This window comes from Chamaea fasciata, unplaced genomic scaffold, assembly GCF_029207755.1.
Source record: "Chamaea fasciata isolate MVZ Bird 193981 ecotype frontalis unplaced genomic scaffold, bChaFas1.0.hap1 SCAF_1, whole genome shotgun sequence".
NCBI classification, from domain to species: Eukaryota; Metazoa; Chordata; class Aves; order Passeriformes; family Sylviidae; genus Chamaea; species Chamaea fasciata.
This window is the reverse complement of record NW_027094086.1, coordinates 53,714,892-53,738,546: the sequence shown is the minus strand read 5'-3', so window position 1 is coordinate 53,738,546 and position 23,655 is coordinate 53,714,892. Positions and strand designations below refer to the sequence as shown.

At 39.6% G+C, this 23,655-nt stretch overlaps 1 protein-coding gene across 3 annotated transcripts in view; it reads right to left on the bottom strand.

Moving 5' to 3' along the window:
• LDLRAD4 (low density lipoprotein receptor class A domain containing 4) overlaps window positions 1–23,655 on the bottom strand; it is a 283,546-nt gene that overhangs the window by 180,081 nt on the left and 79,810 nt on the right. For all 3 annotated transcript variants that reach the window (XM_066183939.1, XM_066183930.1, XM_066183948.1), the window contains one exon: window positions 1,395–1,852. In XM_066183939.1, the coding sequence (XP_066040036.1) occupies window positions 1,395–1,434 (40 nt within the window). In that variant the 5' untranslated portion in view covers window positions 1,435–1,852. The remainder of the gene's footprint in view (window positions 1–1,394; window positions 1,853–23,655) is intronic.

Below are 23,655 nucleotides of genomic sequence, written 5' to 3'. Positions count from 1 at the left end.
GTCACAGTGCCAACTTCTGGGAGGTAAGGGATAACAGACACAGTGGCAGAAGGGTGTAAAACTGGACAGAAAACAATATAGTAATGCAAGGGTGTTAGAAGCGATAGGATTTCCAGCAGAGAGCCAGGTTAAGGAAGAGAGCAGATATTCTCCTAGCTGGGAATTTTGGTGGAAAGCAAAAGAGTGACAAAAACTCAAAGAGCTGAGGACCGGCAGAGAGGAGCAAGGACAAAGAGGACAAGAACAGCAGTGGGGACCTTTAGGAATGTGCTGCTGGCTAGACAGAGGAAGGAGAGCCCTGGTTGTCCCAGACTTCACATCTCCCATCAGCACTGGAGCACATGAGGAGGAGAGCTTCCTGTTTCCTCTCCTTCAGGACACGTCTCACTGACACGCACAGAAACCAGGCTGTAAATCAAAGTAAGGCACCAGAGACAGTTCAGAGCTGCACCACCACTCCAAACCACTGTAGGACACAGAATCACATCCCACTGCAGCCAAAACTCCTTCTAAAGGCAAATATTTAAATTAGAAAAATAAATGTCTTGCACATCGCTAGTTTACACTGTGGTACTAATTTTTTATCTAGACTTACTAAAACAAGAGCAATATGCAGTTGATTTTCTATGCATTTTTTTGCTGCATCTCAGCTGGCTGGCAGACATGGAGATAAAGCAGCAGGATGTGCTCATCCTCTTTTCCTCCTCCGGCCTCTCAAATCAGAAGCCATCCCATACAGGGAAAGCACTATATGAAGTCCAGCAGACTTTACACTAGAGGGAGCTTTCCTCAGTTAGTTACACCAACGTGGCATCTTCTTTCTCATTACACTATTTTCAATCCATCTACAGAGAAATACATCAGACTGAGGTGAAACAGTTACCATTTAAATCCTACAGTTCAGCCAGTTCAAGCATTGCAGCAGGTCAGTGGTGCGAAGAGGGGAGCACAAAGAGATGGCACCTGGCAAGTTCTGCCCAGAGATGTGCTCAACATTGCTGAGAAGCGTCCTGATATGAACCATGTCCATCCTGCAGCCTCACCAAACACTTGTGTTGAGCACAAGAGCAACTTTACAGACTACATTTTATACTGACCCAAGAGACCACTCTCTTGGGTGTTAACATGGTTAAGTTGTTAATGAATACTTTAATGAGGAAAGCTGAGATAAATCCCCAAGGCTCGTGGCCATCCATTTCTGAAGGCTGAAACATGGATAAGTGATATTCCTCACTGCTAATACAAGTGTTGAACTGATCTTCAAGTGATTTTTTTTTAAATACTACTTAAATTGAACGTACTACAAGATGTTAACAACAGTCAGGACCTATGAATTTTCTAAACCCAGTAAATTGTCCCAAGAATATGAGCAGAACTAGAACAGAAATCCTTACCTGTGAAAGCATTTGTGGCCTGAAAACCAGCTTCCTGCATACTGCTCTTCCAGAGAAGCTTGAGATTCCCGTCTCAACCTGTCCTTACTGGAGACAACTGCTGAGCATGTTGCTGTCAAGTCACTTCCATCTTAGCTCATCAGAGTCCATTTCTCTTTCCATTCCTGTATTTGGCACCATCCAGTTCCCACCTGTTCCCAGGTCCTTCGATGTGTATGAGGAAGGGATCTGCACTGAACCTAAGCAGAAGTGTTGGACAGTCCCATCAACCAGCCAGCCAGAGGATTTGTGCCATGATGAATGAGAAAATGAAGCAAATCGCCTGTCAAGACTTCCCGTCCCTTTTACAATTAAGTTCTAATCCTGTGTTCAGCCAGCACCATTTTTTCAGGTCTCGGCCAATGGTGATGTTCAATTGTCTCTCCTCTCTTGTGCTCCTCTCCCCTCAGGCACGCTCACTGAGAAATTAAAAAAGAAGAGATTATGTTTCCTGATGACCTGTAGCAATACTAAAATTAACAGACTCCAGGGAACAAAAACCCAAAATACATTATCAGGGATTGATTGTACACATTAAAAGAGATCTTCAGAAGGCAAATCTTGCGATTTTGCTGAGATGCAAAGTGTGACCACACAGCTCTTTGAAGTGCAAAGAGGAACAGTGCTGAGGGTGTCATATGCATCTCTGAGAACATGATATGATTTACATTTCAAAAGCCATATTTAGCAGAGATGGGGGCAGCAATACAATAACAAAATTGCAGTTAAAAGAGAAAAGGAAAAATACTCAAGGCTCTCAAGTCTAGTCTATTCAAAACCATAGTGAAATTATTAGCATTTCATATAGTTGCTTCCCTCCTTTTCTGGAGCAGGAAAAGAAAGAACTGTGTGCCAACACTATAGATGTGATTCTTACAGTCTTCTGCAGTTAAAAACCTGTGCATTTCTTCCTGTCGATTACCAAACTCGGTATGGCTTGCTGTCAATTACCTTTTAAAAATCTCAATTGTAACACAGATGATACACTTCAGATGCCTTCAGACATTCAGTGAGGTTAAAAACACCGGCAAGCTACGCAGCAGAAAGGTGGTTACATTTTTCTTGATACTGCTACTTCTGTATAGCATGGATACTTGCAGCTCACTGAAAACTAGTTTGTTCCGCTTCCAGCTTTTAAAAGCTAGGATAAAATTACTTTAATGGGGTGAAGACAAACAGCAGACAGGCACATGTTGAAGGAGAATATTATTTTAGAAAACAAGGAAGAAAGAAAAGAGGACTTGGAGGAGAGCCCACTCAGTGCCCAGCCACCCTGCTCCTCATGTAATGATGCTCGGCTCACTGTCTCCCAGCTCAGTGGCACAGGCAGGTTGACAATACATCCGTGATGATCTTATACTAATGGATTTTAGATGATGAGTCTAGCCAGGGCTTGCAGCACAGGATGGGACCCAAGGTCCACCTGCTGGAGCAGCCCATGTCAGAGCATGGCAGTCCCAGCAGGACAGTGCAGGACCCAACTCAGGGAGCAGGTGGGAATAACGCGCTGCTCACTCCCCAGCCCCACGTCACCCTTCACCCCGACCTGCAAGATCTAGAGATGAGCTTGTACCTAAATCACAAGCCTGAATATCCCAGAGAGTCCAAAACTGCAGAGAAGATTTTCATGCTCCTTGGGGTACAGTCAGCCAGGCCTTGAGGGCTTCATTAGGGACCCACCTTGGGTGAGGGACAAAAAAGGATCTCCCCTCAAGTGTGCCACTGAAATCAAGTGAGCCTGACACCTGATGACTGTCATTTTCCTGGCACCACAGTGAACGAAACCTAGCTGCTAGCAAAGATGCATCTTAATGGTATTGGGTTTTTTTCCCTGATTTCATTATGCCACTACTACTGAAGAACACATGTTTTTGTCTCAACACACAGCACAGGAATGACTGATTAGTTACTTGTATTCAAATCTAGTAATTTGCATTCAGATCAAATAAGGTTACAGAACAGATTTAAAATGTTTTTCCCATTTCTTACTCAAATATCTCAACCTAATAGAAAAGAAAGTGGAAATTAAAAGGGAGAAAGAAAAAAAAATATGTGTAGTATCTTTAATGAGAAAACACTGCATAAAAATTTTTAGAAGAGTATTTAAAAAGCTATTCTTCCTGAATATTATATAGGTCCTTGAGATACTTTTTCAACCCTTTGAAGTGTTCTATGCAACTGATAACAATTTCATATGAGGCTATTTTATTCTAAAATATATACAAGTGAGCAAGTATAATATACATACACAGCAGCCTATAGTTCTTTTGGGTCTTAACATTGTGCTAATTATTCTATAATGACTATAGGTGGATGCTGCACTCATTTCCCAAGCTTTTTCTCTAGAGGCCTGAGTTTCCTCTATATTTATAAGAGGAGGCCTATATTTGCATTTACATTTTCAGCCTTTTAACTTTTGATTTTAGTTTATAATTCCAAAATTCGGATGCTTCTATTTTCAACATTTTCATTTCACATCTTTGAGATGCTCAAGAGATGTGCAGTAATACATTAGCATCCAATAAAAAAAAAATTATTTCCATATATTAGACATAATAAACTTCTAATTCTTAAAAGAACAAAGTATTTTCACTTTACTGAAAATTAATATTTCATAAAAAGATTATTCTCCACATCTTCAACAGTCCTACTGAACTTATTAAGAAGCCAGTAGTGCTGAAGACATGCTACAACACAGGCACTTTCAATAACCACTGCTTCTTCAGGTGGAAAGACACAATTTTAACAACATTACAAAAATGTTAATGTTCAACAACACTACTGAAACATTTAGAGAGTTCATTCAGACCTTACTATTTAAAGGATAGTGTACTGCATCAGGTTTAAGTCCTACTTTAAGGACTCAAGCAAAAGTAGATGCTGATATCTCTTGAATGCCCTAAGTGAGAGTTTCCTATCACTGCAGAAGTGCACTTCTCCCATGCCAGATAACAAACTCAGGTGCCTGACAGGATGGAAGGAACTGGAGCAGGCTGTTGGGGCAAGCCTGTGCAGTGCTCAGCACTTGCTGGGCCTTGTCACAATTCAAAACCAAGTTCAGTACCTACAAAATGCTTCTCCCTTACAGCTATGTGGGCAATTTGATGATCCTTTTCATTATGCAGGCTTTAATCAGTCACATTTGCACGATTTCAGGTTTTACAAATGTATCCAGGTGAAGATGACAAAGCAGCCCAAATGACACCACAGCCAATAAGGAAAACTGAAAATTCCACTTAAAAGAGCAGGTAGAGCTATAACCTTTCTATTGTACTTGACATTATCCAGAAATTTTCCACTAAAGCTGAGCTTATGTTTAAAGGAAGGAGGTTTGTGTTTGTTTCCCAACACACTGGCATGTTTGCATGCATGCAAAGGGTCAGGACCTCTGCTGACACATTTCAGTATGGCTCAGCCAACTCCAGTGAAGCCATGAATTCTTTTATACCAGCATGGTGTAGAAATGCTGAAGCAACCTGCTTAAGGGTCCAAAAAGTGAAAATACATATCTAAAAAAGAGAGAATAAACGATACTGATAGAACTATAATAAGGTGTGATCTCTGATGTAGTATTTTTGCAACCTGCAGACACATGAGTGGGAACTGATTAGATGGCAAGAGAAAATGTGGACCTGAAAGACAAGGGATTTTCTCTTTCCTTCATCTGTTGCCTCCTGTCCAATAGCAAAATGAACTCTGCTTCCACTTCTGCTTTCATTCATCCACTGCAGTGTTATATGAGTCTCAGAAGCAAACCAGAGCAAACCATTGTGCTGTATAAACATGTGGCTGTGCTATAAGGATTTCTGGCTATTATACACTTACACAATGGAATATCTAGAAGAAAAATCAAATCCATCTGTTTTCATCCTCTCCACTTTTCTCAGATTTGGTCTTGAGAAAGACACCACCACCTGAACCTTACATGAATTGTGAACAGAAAGTATTTTGGCTATTTAACACCCTGTGTGACTTACACAATGCGTTTAGCTAGTAAACTTGTTATTTCCCTTCTCTAAATATTCAAAGATGCAAAAGGGTCACAGTAAAAAAGAATCTGAGGGAGAAAAGTAAGCAAAGAGTGTCATTAAATTCTGCATTAATATCTTCATTTTATGAAGTATTATGAAACCATCAGCCAGGACAAGACTGGAGGAACTTGTTCTGAAAGAAGAAGTGAAATATTGCTTTTTCCAAGACTGATATTTCTGTAACATCTTGAAAAACTCAAAAGCACTGGTTGACATGTAAATGCTGCAAAGTGGTTTGGTTTTTTTTTTTTTTTGTTTTGTTTGGAGAGGGGATTTTTCCATTTCCTTTCACTAAATAAAGTCTGCTTCTCTGACCCATGCTTTGGTTCTCACACAGGCTTTAAGAACTCACTCAATGTGTTGCCAGAAGACCTAGGGCCATGGGAAGCACTTCCTGTGATAGCCCTTAGAATCCTTTGGGATACCAAAGGACAGCATTTCACTAAGGTGTATAACACTTTTCCCAACAGGAGTATCTGTACAGGAAGCCCACATATTCACATTTTTAAGAAAGTTACTGAACAGCTTGTGAGCTGTGCTTTAAACTAACCAAGGGAGGACTCATGCTTGGATTTCTTGCGTTCAGGTGAAGAAGTGTCAGAGGGGAGAGAGCTGGAGCTGCCCTGCCCTGCTCTCACTGTGGTCCCTGCAGAAGGTGGGTGCTGGCAGGGGCAGGCCCCCGCGGGAGCTCGGATGCTGCCGGCACCGATGCGCTCCGTGGATGAAAGGAGGACAGAAGCACAGTGGGCTGAGCTGGCAGCATGACTCCAGCTCCACGGGAGATTTAAGCATACCTCCAAGGAAAAAAAAAGCCTTCTGACTGATACCCACACAAGTACCGAACTATCCACAGGCTTAAACACTCTGTTGAAGTAAGGCCTATACTTCCCATAGGTTAAGGCAGCATAGCCTTGGATTTTTCTCTAAGAAGTTTCTGGCAAGAAAAGCACTTCCAACATTTTGTTTTTACGGAACTGGTTTTTTTAAGAAATATCTTTCTAAGTCTGCTAAAGCCATTTAAAATTAAGCTCTTGTGCACACATATAGCTCACCTCTCCAGCTTCTTTTGGATTTACCAAGTTTTCCAGGCTTTGGTTTTCCTTCTCACAGAGATTCTAACTAGATAAATTAATATCGACCAATTATACCTAATCTTTTTCAGTGGTAAGGCCTGTATGTTACTGTGTGATCCTCATTTAGTTTTATTTTATTTACTTCTATCTATAATTTGTCTTCCTTCCAAGATAGCACTGCACCACTGCTAAGTAAATCCTGCTTCTTAGGAAATACTGTGCTCCATAACTCAAAGACCACTTAAAAAACTCAAGGCGACTTTCACAGGAGACTATACACAAATCAAGCAGAAAACCAGATGTTCGAAATATGTTTAACCAGGCACATCTTTCTCTCACACGCATACACACATATAATTCGTTTTTACTTTCAATCTTCAATATTTGCATAGGTCAGTTGTAACTTTTCAAACAGCTGCTGTATTTTACTTTTTTGGTGCATTTCAGGGACATACAAAATGAGTTTCTATGTTAAGATATGTTATACACATTTATATTCCTACAGATAATAGCAGATACTCTTAAGTTTGTCAGGGAACTGTGTCCAAGATTCTTCTTACTTGATTTTTGTTACAGCACTCCCTAAACTGGGGCAAATTGAGGACAAGCAATGCAAGGTGGTCTTTCTTCATCAGCTGAAGCAGAAAACAGGTCTTGAGAAGAGGATGTGTGGCCAAACCCCAGCAGTGGTTTTTCTAGCCTGTTAAGAAAATGTTCTATAAAGCAAAATATATAATAAACACCAGCACATATTGCAAAAAACATCATAGACAAGATCCAGTTAAAAAGGAAAAGGATTACTGTTTCAGTACAGACACTTCTCCTCCTCTTCCTCCTCCTGTTTATTGCTTTCTGGAGTGAAGCAACAAACTGAAGCAATGGTAAAAAACTGGTCTGTCTGGTAGCTTCATGCTGAAGTAAATAGCCTCTGGTAACCATATAGAAAGCAGTATTTCGCAGAATCACAGAATATGCTGAATTGGAAGAATTATCGAGTCCAACTCCAGGCCCTGCACAACACCATCCCCAAAAGTCACACCATGCATCTGAGAGCACTGTCCAAACAGTTCTTGAACTCAGGCAGCCTTGGTGCTGTGACCCACTTCCTTGGGAAGCCCTTTCACAAAGGAAGAAATCTTATAAATAACTGATAATGCAAATGAACTTGCCACATTCCCTTCCATTCATCTTGTTAAGTGAAATAATTGAATCCTCTGTTTTCTATTCTCTGCAAACAAACTAAGGAGCCATAGATTTTACACATTTTACCATAGCTGTGTTGACAGAATGCAGTCAGTGGAAAACTTTACTAAGATCTCCATGGCAAGCTACTGGATTTTGGATGAGATAATTATTGGGAGATATTGTACAAGCTCTGTTACGCAGTGCAGGTAAGAAGCATGCATTGTTTATTTTTGGAACTTAATAAAACTATAATTACCAGAATCTGTCACGAGAAATCATTGATCATGCTGCTCTATAAACCTGACCAGGCAAAGAAAAACCTAACCTCTGAATTTTATTTGCCAAAGTAACAAAAAGGTAGTAAGAGCAGAATCCAGTCTCAATATTTTTCCAGAGGAACAAAGGGTCACTATTTGAATGTGCAGAAGGCTGGCAAAAGCAAAACTTACACTGGGCAGATTTGAGAAAAAGATGACAAATTTTTGACTGGTGTTTCTATGACTTGTTTGAGAAATGAGCAGTAGACAGAAACCATGGGAATTCTGCATATCTCAAGACTCTGAGCATCCAACATTCAGCTACAATCCAAAGGGCATTTAGCAACCCTGCACACCACTGGAAAAACTGTGGTTGTTAATCACAGCTGCAGAACCTGACCACCCTGACAAGGAGTAGGACAGGGAAGTTACTCACTTAACCCTGGCGTGCCACAATGGATGTGTGAGCAAGGAGGGGACACCTTAGGAGAACACGACACAGCCACTGCTGATCTGCTGTCAGAACATCATCAGTGTGGAGCTGAGCATAAGATGAGACACATTTCTCTCCTTCTCCACTCCCACAGAAACCCATTGCTGTTTCAACAAAATCTTTCTTCTGGCTCCCTTTCACCTCATCCTGAGAACCCACCACAGAGACGCACTCATTGCATGTTGTTTACAAGCTCTCCATTTGCCAAGTTCCTGTTTTTTTATCAGCCAACACAAGCTCCCCAAGCTCTTTATTTGGGTGTTTAGGTGTAACAGGAGCACATGGTTATTTGCCATCTCTGTGCATTTCTGTTGCATAATAAAAGCAAATGGGCAGTGCTTCTTTTCTGGAACAAATTACAATCATGTCATACGTGCCCATCATCCCCAGAAGATACAATGTCAGGCTTCCCCTCTCCACTGACAGCATTTTCTGGGCAAGGGCATCATATCCACCAAAAAAAGGTACACAGATGATAGCAGCTTCTCCCACTGCATTGATTAGAGCAGCCAAAACTCCTATGACACACAGTGAAGATACAGACACACATACCTACTCGGCTCAAAAAAGTCAGACTTGTGTGGATCTAGCCAAGCTGCACTTTGTTTCTGAAGGCAGAAATATCTGCACATTGCTCTGGAAAAAAAATGTAGAAGACAGTATCTCTCATGTGAAAATTTCAAGCATCTTATGGATGGAATGGCAGAGTTCTCCCACAGCACAGGGGACCATGGAAGTAAAAAAAATGGGAATTTAAAAATTCAGGGTTAAAATAAGAGTTCCCCAGAATTATTCCAATTTCTGTCAAAACACAGGGTACAACTGAAAAGGCACAATATTATGCTCATTTTGACAAATGCAAAATGCAGAAGAGAACAGTTCTAAGTGTAATGAAATAAAGAACTGATGCTGAAAAGACACTCAGGGGTGAGGAAGCTGCTGGAGAATGTAACCACTGTCTTGGAGTATAAAACTACTACTACCTGCACAGCACCGGGGTTTGCCATGCACATCTCTGGAAAGTGAGTGTGCTCAGTCAGTCTCAAGAAGGACATAGCATCCTGTGCACCTGGGCCACGGCCAAAGAAAAGCCTCTTCTGCTAAAGAGTCAAACTTGAGTTATAGAATTGAATTAGCATAAACTGACACCATATGATTTGAAGAAACACCGATAAGAATGTCTTAACTTTCTGGAACGCTGTATCAGTCAATGCAATTAATGTCCATCTGCTGTGAGCAGCAGCTGTTCAGGAGGGCAAGGAAAGTAAGAAGAACGTCCACTAGTATTTTATGCACATTGCTACACAAAGCTAGTTCTAGCCTCCTGTGAATCAAGCCATGCCACAAAACTTCATTTGGTTTATTGACAGCGTCTCAGCAGCCAACATCATCTGCTTGCTGCATGAAGAAATGCAAATGGAACATCAACCAGACAAGAAAAACCCAATTCGAAGAAAATGTTGACAGCACTGAGCACATCAGCTACAGGGTGTTCCCAGCACTACTTGGAGCAGCACAGGAGACAGAGGCATTCTGCAATGTAACTGCACTATGTGCAGTACAGTTTCATGTGTATGCTTCTCTCAGCCTAAAGAAGGTGTTCAACTATGTCTGACTGCACAGATCCACTTTGCTTCCAGTACCACAGAAAACTTAAAAAGACGTGCGACTGTATCCAGAAGGGACCCTTGTTATAACAAATACCTAAAGCTTCTCCTATAGAACGCCACCGGATCTTAGATGACTGAAAAACTCTGAGGTTTGCTAATGCATACTCTACCAGTTTTTTTCACGCTAAATTACAACCGTCTACATGAAGTAGTAAGTTTTAAATTCCTGTTTGTTTCCATTAAGACCTGGTCTCCATTTTGACCAGTATCTAGCAAAACTGGTATGTTTAAATTGCATCTCCATCATTAGATTATGGCTGAGCTCTGAACTTAATGAAACAATCCAGAGATCCAAACCATTGCTTCAACATGGTCTCCCACTGCTCTGCTTTCCAGAGCATCCCACTTGAATGTTATCCTCTGAATGACACTAGATAACAATGAGATTAATATGTATCAGAAACCATATCCAAGCAGAACTTTCTCCTGTGTCCATGGTGGTTTTGCCCATGTCAGACTAAGGGAAACAAACACTGCCTTATTACTCAGTCTTAGCTACAACTAACAACACCATTTTACTCCAACTTTCAACACATAAATGAGAAAAGGAACAAAAAAACAGGTTAGCATTTCTCGTATTTTTCTTGGACGTGGTACATTGGACTTCACATTTCTGGGCATGTTATCTGATCTCTCTGGGCTTCAGATTCAGGCACTAAAGTACACATAACTTCTACCTGTGGATTAAGGAGCTCTAAAACGCTTAGGGAACAGAAGTGTTACTGGTAAAACAGACAGAAAATGCTAAAGCAGAGCTTTGATTAATTTGATTTTGTTCTCAGGAGAGTATATCAGTCTGCCAAAATCCAAACCAACTCTATTAGCACCGTAAAATTATGCCAAAAAAACACTTTTAACTAAGTTAGAGTCAATGATTCTTTATTTCCAGGTAATACCAACCACACATACTCTCCTTTAACTCTGGCCTTCTTCGAAAAATCTATTGGAAATCTACTTACAAAACTCACATGAAAAGCACATCCGGGAAGCAGTATCCTGAGGTGATCAGCTAAATCTCATGTCCCAGAAAACCACACAGCTCTCTCCGATTCCCCATTACTCAACATACAAAAAGCAAAGGGGTTATTTTTTTTCCTGTGCTTGAAGGACAGCTTTTCACATAAACAAACTGCATAAAGGGACAGGAAGCAATGCTGTTACCAGTTAAATGGGTGAAATTCCAAAGAAGTTCTTGCTTAGCACAAATATAAGAGAATCTCAACTCACTCCAGCTTTAACTCATGAAGCATTCCTAACCCTAACTGGCAAAACCAAACAACTCATTAAGAACACCATGCTTGTGTTCGTGTAATCTGCTGCCCTATCTATTTTCTATTTTCACGTTTTTTAACAATAGATACATTTTAACATGCCCTTGTTGTATTTTAAAATCATTATTGCTATGCTCACGTGCAGTGTCTGGATGCAACTGAGACCTGTAACAGCATGGAACTGAAGAAGTGTGTTACTAACACAACAGTGACAGCACCTTCTCTAGTAACAGGGAGGGGAGGTTGACCAAACAACTCAAAAATGGGTATTCTTATGAAGGAAAATTGGGTTGGTTTGTTTTTCTCAAGCAACATCCCATTCAAAAGCCCTCTTCTCATACTATCCCTGCATACCATACCTTAGCTTTGTTTAGTGTTTTACAATAGCCTTTAAAGCACAACCCCACAACTTTTACTTTCAAATGTCCATGAGATTACATGTGCAGTATTTCAAGCCTACCTGCCAGACCTCTCCCTCACCACCACAACCCTCTGCAATAAAGACAGACTCCTATAGGAAGAGCCTGCACAGTCGTAATTTATAAATAATTACGAACTGTAATTAAAGCTTCACAGCCACAAACAGAAACACTGCAATCTCATATTAGAAGAAAATAATGATCTCTGCAGATGAACAATCATTATCTTCCTTGTTCAGTCATGGAGCTGCAGCTTTGTATTTCCCAGCTGTTAACTTATCATCAGTCTTACTATAAAAACAAAGACTACTTTTTGCCTTTCCGTCCCACCATCCCCCCCTGCTTTTTAAACAAGTGCAAAATGTAATGAGAGTCTGACTTTGTGCCTTTGATAATTAAGCTTCCAATATCATGGAATTTGTTCTAACAAGAGCATCTGCTTGCTGCATTGCAGCCCTACAGCTAAGAAAGCATTGGACTTATTAATAAAATACAATAAAGAACTGAACATCTGGGTAGGAAAGATTCACAGAAAGGGAGAAGCTTGTTTTCCTCTCAAAATATTCAGGAGACAGCAAAGCTCATCCAAATAAAATGTAGTTTATTTTCTGTTGAGGAAGCAGCTGGAATCAATGATGCTGATTATTCTCATTGCACTGTGTCCTGCTGTAAGAAACAAACCTATTTAGAGGAAACAGAGGGGAAAGCAGGAAAATCCCTCCTGTAATAATCTAGCACATAGTTAAAAGCTTCTGATAGTGCATCCCATTCCCATGCCCAAGGAACAGGCAGATGGGTATACATAAGTTCTTTCTGCTAACAGCGCTGGCAGAAAAGGGCTTCGTATCAACACTTCAAATACTGAAAAGAGAAAACAGGACAAAAATAAAACAAGAAACACTAAGATCCCAGAAGAGTTAAATAGCTAGAATTTTGGATCAACAATTTGAGCATCTTATATAACACAGTTCATCATATGGTACCCAGTCACTCATGCATCAAGAGCAGAAACTGGGTTAACTACAAAATTTCTCAGAAACAAATTGAAACCTCGATTTTAAAACACTTCTAAATGTGCCAGATACTTCAGTACACTGTTCAAAGTTAATTACCATCAAACTAAATATCTGTGCCTCGCATTCTTTTTAAATGCAAAATCCGTGGGGCTGTATGCATATCCTGCAAACGGCACTCGCTTTCTGTAAGGCTATGCAGCATTTCTTCACACCCCTGAACTATGGGAACATGAAGGTGTCAAAGAACCTTTCTGAAGGAGGATGGACATCCCGGAACCCACAGGTAAACTGGCATCTTCCATTTGGCAATGATGCACTTGACTTGACTGGACTGCCGCACCTCCAGCTGAAAGGGATCCACCCCACGCCCTGGGGACCACTGCCTACCCTCCTATCTTCTGGGACAGCAGAAAAACGTTAAGGGCTACTGTCACTGAGGGGACAGCCCCAGAGGAACTGCATCAGGTCTGTCTTCCTATGGCAAATGGGAGAATTACTTTTCTGAGTCCCATTTTTTGGAAGGAGTAGGTTGCTACCCGATACATGCATAAGCTAGCAAGACTGATCCTTATTTATCTAGACATTTTTCTGCCTCTTCTTATCTCTTCTGGCTTAAAACTCCTCGTCTTGTGTTTGTTGGTGTTCTTTGTTCTTAAACAAGATGCAAGAAAAAGTCAGTAAAACGATGCATAATATCTGTTCTCTACCACGATGACAAAACTAAAACCAAACCAACCAACCCTGGTATGTTAATTCAGTACATTATGGATTGGTAATGAGCCATTTTTAGTCACATGTATCTTCATAATTTTAAAAGTCAAAGGTTTTGCTACTGTTTGCATCATGTTATACATCAAAATATGTCGATGTAAACCCTATTTTCTATCTGTTGAGACTTCATGACATGACTGAATCTCCACATTTATTTTAGAGTTCAGAAAAGGCTCTCGGTTTTTTTATGAAAATCATACAGAACTCACAAGGAAAAAAAAATCAAACATGCATTTGCAGAGGGAGCTATGTGGATTTTTAACAAATAACCAAACCAAATTTACATTGTAGCCAGAAGCAAACATCAAAAACTCCAGTTCAGAGGGATAGTTTTTTAGTAACACAATCACTTCAGGAAACTATTAAAATAGCACAAACTTAAAAGCAGCATTGGCAGAAACTGAATGTAGCTCAATTCCAGTTTCCAGTTCAATACCTTTTTTGCACACATACGCTTTGCCTTCCATACTCAGCTGCAGAATATAAACCATCAAACTGCACTTATAACAAGTCTGAACTGACAATGCCAAATTTTAATTGAAACAAATGAGAGAAGTAGGGCAACACATGAGCATTTTATAGGGAAGTTAGCAGCAGTCACAGCTGGGATAAACCTCCACCCCTACAAGTGAGAAAGGGATCTAGTTTCCTCCTTTTATTTTAATCCTTCCTTCAAAAAAAAAAAACAAAAAAAACCAAAAAAAAACAGACAAATCTGCTAAATTAAAAAAGCAAAAAACACTGCAAATGAACAGTCTGACAAGTGGTGAATTCTGGAAAAAAAAGTTATCTTCTCCCTCTTAATGAATGAAAATACATTCCTTCTCCCAATTCAAAAGAGCTTTCTTGCAGCCTTTTTATATGTCAGCAACTTGCAACAACCTCTTGTCATTTTAAGTGCTATGCAAAACATCTCTGGAAATTGTCGGTGTATTTGTGTACACACTTGTGTGTAAATGTTTTTGTACCAAGCTCTGGATGCAAACCATGCCTGCAGTAAATACTCTTTTAGAGTACGTCATGGCATCACTGCAGACGTTTTTCTGCTTAAAGAGAAGACTAATTTACACTAAAAGAAAAAATCACCACACAAGAATATGAGCCAGTCCTCCTCCAGGTGGTTTTGCCACAAGTAGTAGAGCAATTTTGTCGTGAAAGTGAATGGAATAGAGGTAAAGGAGACCTGCAAAAATCATAGGAATTAAACACACAGCATTCAAATTGAAATCTATTAGCAATACCTCAACTCTAACTTATAAAATCCAGACTTTTCTCTGTTATTACAGTTAGGTGAATAAAAATTTCCCTACTTTGCTGTTACGTCTGCTCCTTAGGAAACCATGCCCATGGCTGCTAAGGCAGGGAGAGGACAGCACAAGGTGGCTGTCAGCCACAGCACTGTCAAAAACCATTTGCTTATACTTGGTTTTGGGAAAGCAAAAAGATCATCTGAGATGGAGGAGGGTAAATCTGTCTCTATTTCCTACTGTTTCTTGACTCCTTGGATGAGCTCATCAGTAAAACATCACTGCTCATAATAGCCATGCAGTGCACAGAGAACTACATTACAATTATGGATGTCACTAAAAAGTCACAGCCCTTAATTTTTTTTCAAATGTATTATGAAAATGTAAGTAAATGGATTTATTTCTGCAACCAGCAGAATCACAGCAGAAGTAAACTTCCAGTTTTGTTTCCTTACTGAATTTTTTAACTTAAAATCTCACATATAACCTATGCAGTATATTACAATACAGATGCACAGAAAAGCACCTCTATAATGACAGCGAAACCATAAAATGTAACTGCTGCACCTATTGCCCTTGGGAATGCTGAAGATGCTGGGCAAATGCCCTCTGCTCACATCATTAAAACAAACAAAGCCATTGTCATGAAATCATTCACTGTGCAGAAACTTTATAAGTTCTTCTATTATCTTTTATAGCTTAATTTGAGCACTGGGAATCTCTAGAGTGCTTTGCAGCACATTAATAAGAGACACTTGCTTTATAAAGTTTATCATTATTACTGTACTGCCTACGTCAGAGCTCGCTACACTCAAAGTTGGGGGTTTTTTAAAAAATTTTCTTCAGCCTAAGACTTGAATTTTTCAGTGAATGATAAATGCAGTGGTGGTTCCTGAGGCCTCTTTCACAGAACTGCTGCTAGTTCATTTTCCATAGTGCTTTAAGAGCCCCTTATTCAAAAACTGCTGAAAGAATCATCTCTGAAGTCAGGAGGCACCAGACCTTGACTGCACTGCTGTTTCCCTCACTAAAATCAGGGGCTACTAGAAGTGCTACTAGAAATTAAGAAAACAATAGTGGAAGTGGCAGCTGGCAAACAAGGGAATGTTTCAGTTTTCAAACAAACTCCAGTGTTTCATACAATACTCTGGCTACATAAACACTTCTGCACTTACATCAATCTTTATCCCATAAGTAAAGCTGAACCTGATCTGGATTCAGGGGTCATTTGAGGGATTTGAAGACAGACATGGAGGAACACACAGGCAGCAGAGGCCAGATCGATACCAGCAGCTTCCACCAGCATCAAAACAATCCCTCAGGTCCTTTCCTGCTTCTCTGACAAATCTCTGTGCAGGCAGATGCCCTAACACAACAGTGACAGTATAAAGGTCCACAACTGGCTAAACAACCACTTTCCCTGGAGCCAATTCCATGTCAGCTCTCCCGAGGCTGGTGCAGCTCAGCTGTACTAGTGAGCCCTTCCTGGGCCTCAGCGCCCAGCTGGGAAACACAGGTGAGATCCAGTGCTGGGTCACCCAACTCCACCCAGCTCCCACTGGGAAGGATCCATTGGGGTGTCATCAGTGGGGATCAGATGTTTCTGGAGCCCTCCCCAAAGATGTCCACCTAGATGCGGAGCACAGCCTGTAACACAGCACAAGGCACTCAGTCAAGCCCTCACGTGACGACTACAACACGTCAGAAGTACCACTGCAATGCTTTTGGTAGAATTTTCCTAATGTCTGATGCTGTGCATGGCTGGTGTATTCCTGAAGGATGCCCAACAGCCAGAGATTGGCCTAAATCTGGAAACTATTTCAAGCAAATTAACCACACAAAGTGATTTCAAATCATGCTTCATTTTGATAACAAATACTGGCCGTCAACACTCTTCCATGTTTTTTTCTTTCCTTTAATGCTGCATCCCAACACATTAACCATGTTGGATTTCTCCCAAAAGGGGTACGAGAAGGGACAGAAAGCACATGCAGGTTTGTTGGACCATCAAAGGCATATAACATTTTCCATTTTTCTTATACTGTAAAAAGCATTATTTAAACTTCCATTTCTTCATAGAACTTCTTTGAACAGAATTTATTTACTCAATTAGCTCTAAAACCCAACTCCCTAAGCAAATAAATGATTGTTTAAGTATGATGATGTGTAATTAATTTTCTCCATTTAGTTGCCAGAATATTAACTCGTTTTTAACTATGAAATCTCACTAAATCATTTTAGAGACAGGTAAATGCAAAGAAATTTTTCCTCTATTTCTACCCAGATTCTTGAATACTCAAGAGAGTGCAGTTAATTGATTTTAAAAAATTAAGAAATCTTAATCTCTTTACAATCAAGAAATATAAACAAAAAGTAAAAAGGTGTCCTTTTTCTAGTTTGAATTTGACAAGGCTGGCAAAATTTCTTCATGGGCTCTGATACACTCGAACAGTTGAGTCACATCAGTCTCATGCTGATGAAAGCATCATGAAACACTTCTCTTCCTGATCAAACCCTTGAAGACACAGTACAGAGAACGTTATTAAGATGTTCAAATCATGTTCCTAAAAATGATTGTGTCGTCCCCAGTCTGTTTGGGAATATTCACTAAGCTAATCAAACTGACAGGTGTTGCCGCAGAATTCAAGACAACCTAAGTCCTTGCTGTTCTTGGAGCCCAGCACTCCAGAAGTTCAGACCTTTTCATATTGACTATGTCTTCCCAGTACTCCCCAGCACAGCATTCATTTTACACAATTTGTGCTTTTCTGAGTCCAGGATAAAAATGCTTTCAGAAATTAAATATGAATGTCTGATACTGTTTTTTTTTCCTTGTCCTCAGAATACTGCCTCAATCTTAGTTAACAACTCTGTTCCAACCCTGCTTTGACAGGAGAACCATGTACCCCCTCAGGGGCTTTTAACAGAGTTCTTTATTGCATCAGTTAGATGTGGGTACACTTAGGTGAGACAAGGAACGCTTTACAAGTATTTATTGGAAGCACTGGAAAGTTATGAAGCAAACACCAAATTTCTGCCCAAATTCTAAATAAGCAAGGACCATAAGCTTCTAAAAAAAAAGTTTGCCAGAGTCTTTCCTTTTCACAAATGCAAAACATGCTTTATATTAATCCTATTATTGTAAACCGTGGAGCCATTCTGACTAAAATAAAACACACCGGAATGCAGACAGCCAGCACGGAAAACTTCAGTCCAAAAGTTAAAGACATGCGAAATAATATGCAGCTGAAAACAATCATACAATAGCAAATATTTAATAAAGAGCAGTAGTTAGATTACACACAGTTGTTTTACAGTATGTGCATGTGTACAGTTCACACACATTCCCTTCTCACTTTGGAAGCCTGAAGATTAGCAAAGCTTCCCTGGAAAACTTCTACAAGAAGTATTTCCTCTAATAGCAAAAAACTTTCATTAATAATACAGAAAAAGGAATGCCAAGAATATGAGTGTAAATCCTTAGGCAGTAAGCAAGGTAGTTACCAAGCCATTATTCTTGTATGAACACACACAAGCCATCCAAACACGCACCAAGAGTCCATGAACTGTTCACAATTAAATCTGATGCATTCCCTTGTATGTGTAAAATATGTATGTGAAAGATTTGAAATCTCTGGGTTTAAAAGCCTGTTCCTGTCTACTTGGGACATTCAAGGAGACCTTCAAATCTCAGAGGGGGAGACTTCCCCCAAGATGTTTCCCAGAAGAAAAAAACATACAAGGAACAACACTAACATATTGTAACACTAATGTAATCTATTACACGGCTATACAAAAGAATTTTAAAAACTAATTTGATGTGATAAGAGGGTAGTCCTTTGCTCCCAATGGATGTGAATGCAAAACAATCTCCAGAGTACTTTCAGGAGCTATCACCAAGACCACCATGGTTATCAACCACCTTGCAGGCACTCTATCTTCCACTCTCCCAGAACAGGAGTAGGAGATAATGCAGGCTTGACAGCTTCTGCCTGCTTGTAGGATAAAGGCAGACATAGATGCTGTCAGGATTCTGTGGTGTCGGCATGACAACAAAATTAATGCAGAGTCCACTAACCAAAGACAACAAATTTTAAAATTTCAACATGTGAATTTGTTCTACTTAGAAAAAGTGGGGGAAACAGGATCCTCCACAGCTTGTCAAATGAAAGGGCAAATTCTTTTCTGTCTCCTCAATCTGTCTTCTCACGAGGTTAGTCATAAGAGAGCTCTGCTACAGCAGACAGAGTCTCACCTAAAACAGGTGAAAAACCGACCAAAGTCAGTCACCCACAATGACTCTGCCTCATACTGTTCACTCCAGCCAGGCCAGGAGAAGGGAGTGTGGACAGGACATGGGCTGAAGCGAAAGTATTTCTTAAATCTCCTGTGGTCTGCCAGAAACAGATAACAGGAAGACACTAAAATGCAGAAGTCGCCTTGCTAGGCCTCTTTAAGGCCAAAAATAAACCTTAGCACACAGAAAGAAAAAAATCACTACTTTATTAGGCATATTTTTAACAAACTGATTGATCAGGCTTTTAGAGTTTATAGCCAAGCAATTCTTGGCAAATGTGAAGGATAAAAACTAAGGAATCTCAAACAAATCAATTTATCAACCAGGAAAGTCATAACCAAATGTTCAGTAGCAGACTCTATTAAACTCAGTTGCTAACTACTTAATGCTACCACCTAAATTTGACTTGTTAATTGTGCCCTTGTTGTTTTAAACCAGAGGTCTGATTAACAGCTTTCAGGTTAGTGTTTAAGCTCACGACATTAAGTCAAATACAGTTAACGGAGCAAGTTTGTTCATGTTAAGGAGGATGAAAATATTTTTCTTATAGAAGGTACAGCCTCTGGCTATCTCCAAATTACAGAAAAACTACAAATAACAAAAGAAAACATACTAGTGAGTATGTTACTAAAGATCCAGTAGAGACCATCTGAAATTGCCTGGAGGAAAAATGCTTAACTAAAAATACTTGCTGAGGTGAAACAAGCCATCTTTGCTCCGAATGTAAAACCACCTCCTGACAGCTCTCCAGGCAGAGTAGGAGAGTTAAGAAATACAATTCAGCTTTGGAAGGGTATGATCTCTCAGGGTTTGTGGAAAGCTGTTTTAGATAAATTATGAAAGAAATGAGTAGCAGAGATGAAGGTAAGGCAAGAACGGAGAGAAAGAACCAAGCCAAAATGGTTTGTAAGAGCCAAGGAAAATGCCTTTTATCAAAAACTACAGGACAATCCCCAGTAAGAGCTATTTCCCCAAGCAGCGATGAACAGCAGAAATTATCATAATGAGCATTGCTTTCTAACCTTGTTAGCTGATCAAGCTGCTGCATTTTCCTCAGAAAACTTTAGCCTCTCTAGTTTCTCCTTATAGGATGAGAAATGCTTTTAAGCCTTTCATTAAGAAAACAGAGGGAAAATCCATGAGGACTTTCTCGCCCTGCCCTCGCAGCAGCTGTGCACTCAGCAGAGGGGACAGGGAGCCCCCTCAGGGCCTCCTTCCACCCCCACCATCCACAGAGTGGGTTCATGTCATTCACTCCTCTTCGTGGACTCACACAGGTCTCTCTGCAGATTTCATCCAGACATCGCTGGCACCACTTTTGGCACAGTTGCTCCTTGCCCCTTTCCCCAGCATTTGTCCCAGCTGTGCTAGTAACTCAGTCCCAGCTGGACACAGCGCTCTCCACTGCTCATTCCTCCTTAAGAGCAATAATGATTAATGGTTTTCAGCCTCAAAGCACGTTTCTCTGAAGAAGTGGTGACTGTGAAGACGAAGGTCCCACAAGCAGACTATTCCTCCCTGCCTTGCCAGGCCAAATGGTGGCAGGGTTTGTTTTGTCCCAGGGAGCATTCAAGTCCATAGTTTAGGAACAAGCTGTAAGGGATTTCTTTCAGTGCTGCAGTCCTCATGATGGGTTGAGTTATACTCCTCGATAACCTCTCTACACAAAGTATGGGAGATAATAGCACTGGCTTCATCAAAATGAGAAAACAATGAAAGCAGCACCTCCACTTCGGTTTTATGAATCTTTTTATGAGTCATCGTAGCATGAATTAAAACCAAAAATCTATGTTGCCAAGTCTCTTAAAGACTAAACACAAGAAAGGCCATTGTTTTACAAAATGTGGTTACTTGACTAGGGCTAATATGAAGCGCTCATCTATTTAGGATTAACACTTCTAATACTTTGTGCCGAGAGACTGATTCCTTTTAAAGGAAACGTAAATGAACATAAAACAGTTGTCAAACTGGAGGGGTGTTTATTAGTACATCATCAATGAAAACAATTGATAATTGAACACAGTGAGCATTCATTTCTATTAAACTCACTCTGATTTAACTTAGTAGTGTTGTCTGGAGAGAGATGTGACTTAGTTTGAAGAAGAGTAAATACATTTTATTTTAATAAGGATGTAAAGTTTATGATACAGACATACTATATACTTTTCAAATATGAATTAGGGGGTTGGTTTATTTTTTAACCTTGCACTGGATTTTAAGTGTCCCATGTGTCACTGAAATTCTGCCCTCACTTCATTCAATGGGAATTTTACTAATAACTCCAATCTGAGGAGAATTTTACCAAGGGGACCCATATTCATTTCATAATTTTATAGGTAAACCCAAGAGCATTATGCCTTATACAATGAGAACAGAGCTTGAAGAAATCAGTAGATCTTGCATTTTATGTATTTTCCAAGCACGGATACTTAAATACACTAAGACTTAGGGTAGCACTGTGTATATTTACTTTAATTTTCAGTCAAGGATCACAACGAACTCCTAAGCTTTATTTTCTCATAATCAAATGCAAACCTTTCTAAAACATTTGGCATGTTTCATCTGAGCATAAAAAGGTTTGCACAGCTACATTACTTCAAACTCCGATCACAAATTACAACTTCATATTCACTATGGAAACAGACTTTGAGTACACTTGAGAAATAACTAAGTCATAAGGATTTAACTCCCCGTGCTATTCATTAAAAATAATTATTCACTGCATAAAGGCTTGGTGCTGAGCGAGTGAATGGTCAGGCTGGAGAATTCCCTTTAGCCGTGGAACAGACATCTCAGATGCACCAAAGGTGCCTTTCCTCACACAGCCTCCTTTATTGCTCAGCTGGAAAGACTGTCTGTAGAATAAGATGAGACTTCAGACACTCATTTAGTTCTCCACTCCTATATTGGCTTTTCCAACAGGAGCACTGATTACCGGTAGACAATAATGATTTTTGTAACGCGAACATCTGCGCAACAGAAAACAGACTGAGATCAAATTAATGGCTTGTATCTCTCTATTAAGCAGGTACCAAATACTAAAGATTTATTTAAATTGCTAATAAACCTAAATTCTTAGTGAAAATTTAGCCAACAGAAACACCAAAAGCTTTATAAATCCACAAGTGAGATGCTCTTCAACACCCTTTTGAAATAAAAGAAAAACTTTTTTTTTTTAATAAAAAATCAAACTATTCTTAGGCAAAGCTCTAACTAAGGTCTGAACATACAGAACTCCAAATTATGTTAGTTATTGGTCTCACTGTAACGATAACTCAGCCATATTGCCCACAAGCAGCAATTAATTAAATTTAATAAGGAATGCTATGAGTTGTTCCTCTTTTTAAAATCCCAGCCAGGGCCCTAAACAATGCTGCCTTTCTTATTCCAATTTTCAAATGTTTAAAAATCCAATTGAAAAAAATCATCTTCAATGTTGGAGAAAATCCCAATGCATAAAAAGTCACTAAAGTGCTCCATTAAACAAACCAACCAAATCTATGTGACAGAGGAAATGTCAGTTTTTAACTGACATTAGGCTACTAAATACCTCCTTTCAAGAATAGAAATATAATTTATCTTTAGTAACACATACAGAAATTTTTCCCTGCCACTAAACTCTGAATCAGAAATTCACTGAGGATTAAAAAGCAAACATTAGAAAATATGAACTTGGTGTGCTGAAAATTCTCTATTCATTTCTATGCATGCAGAAGATTTTCCCTTGTCTTTCCAGCGAACAAGAGGGTGATCTTAAAAAGCCTGGAATTATTTTCCTCTCTTTAGTATTTGAATATGAAACATCATCAAACAACAGAAAGCCAAGGGAAAAATTCAAGCATTATACAAGTTCATAGTATCCATCTAATTTCCTGGCAACTACAGCACAAGTGATAAATGGGAAACCAGCAAAATTTTTCCAACTGCCTTTTAGAAAGGCACATTAGATGAAAAGACAGTACGAGAAATAATGCCAAATGCTCTCAGAAAACGTGGTCAGAGACAGCATTTAAAGCGGTCATATTACAAATTACTGCCTCCCAAGTAAAAAGTTAAGAAGTAACTGATCATGTAAAACCATAAAACTACCAAGACATGGACCAGGGTATCCCATCTACATTTGGAAGACAGTTTAAAGTACTCAGCACAAAAAATCCATCACACTGGAAAACCATTTGATTAATCCAGTGTATTACATGTTTACATCATGATTTCTATGATCTGATGTTGTAAAACTCTCATCTGCTTCTTCATTTATGCTTATTGTCAATGCCATCAACATTATGCTAAGACAGAAAAGTTTAACTAACTTTGCAGAATTAGCACAGAAAGCACTATAGCAGCATAAATTCCACAGGTCTACTCCAGATGAGGGAAAAAAAATCTGAAATAAATAGGCAAAAATGGCAAACAATAAGCACTTTGAGAGCTGGATTTGTAAGTATCGACAACTATCTCTCCTGAGAAATTTCTGGCTTTGCTACGAATGCGG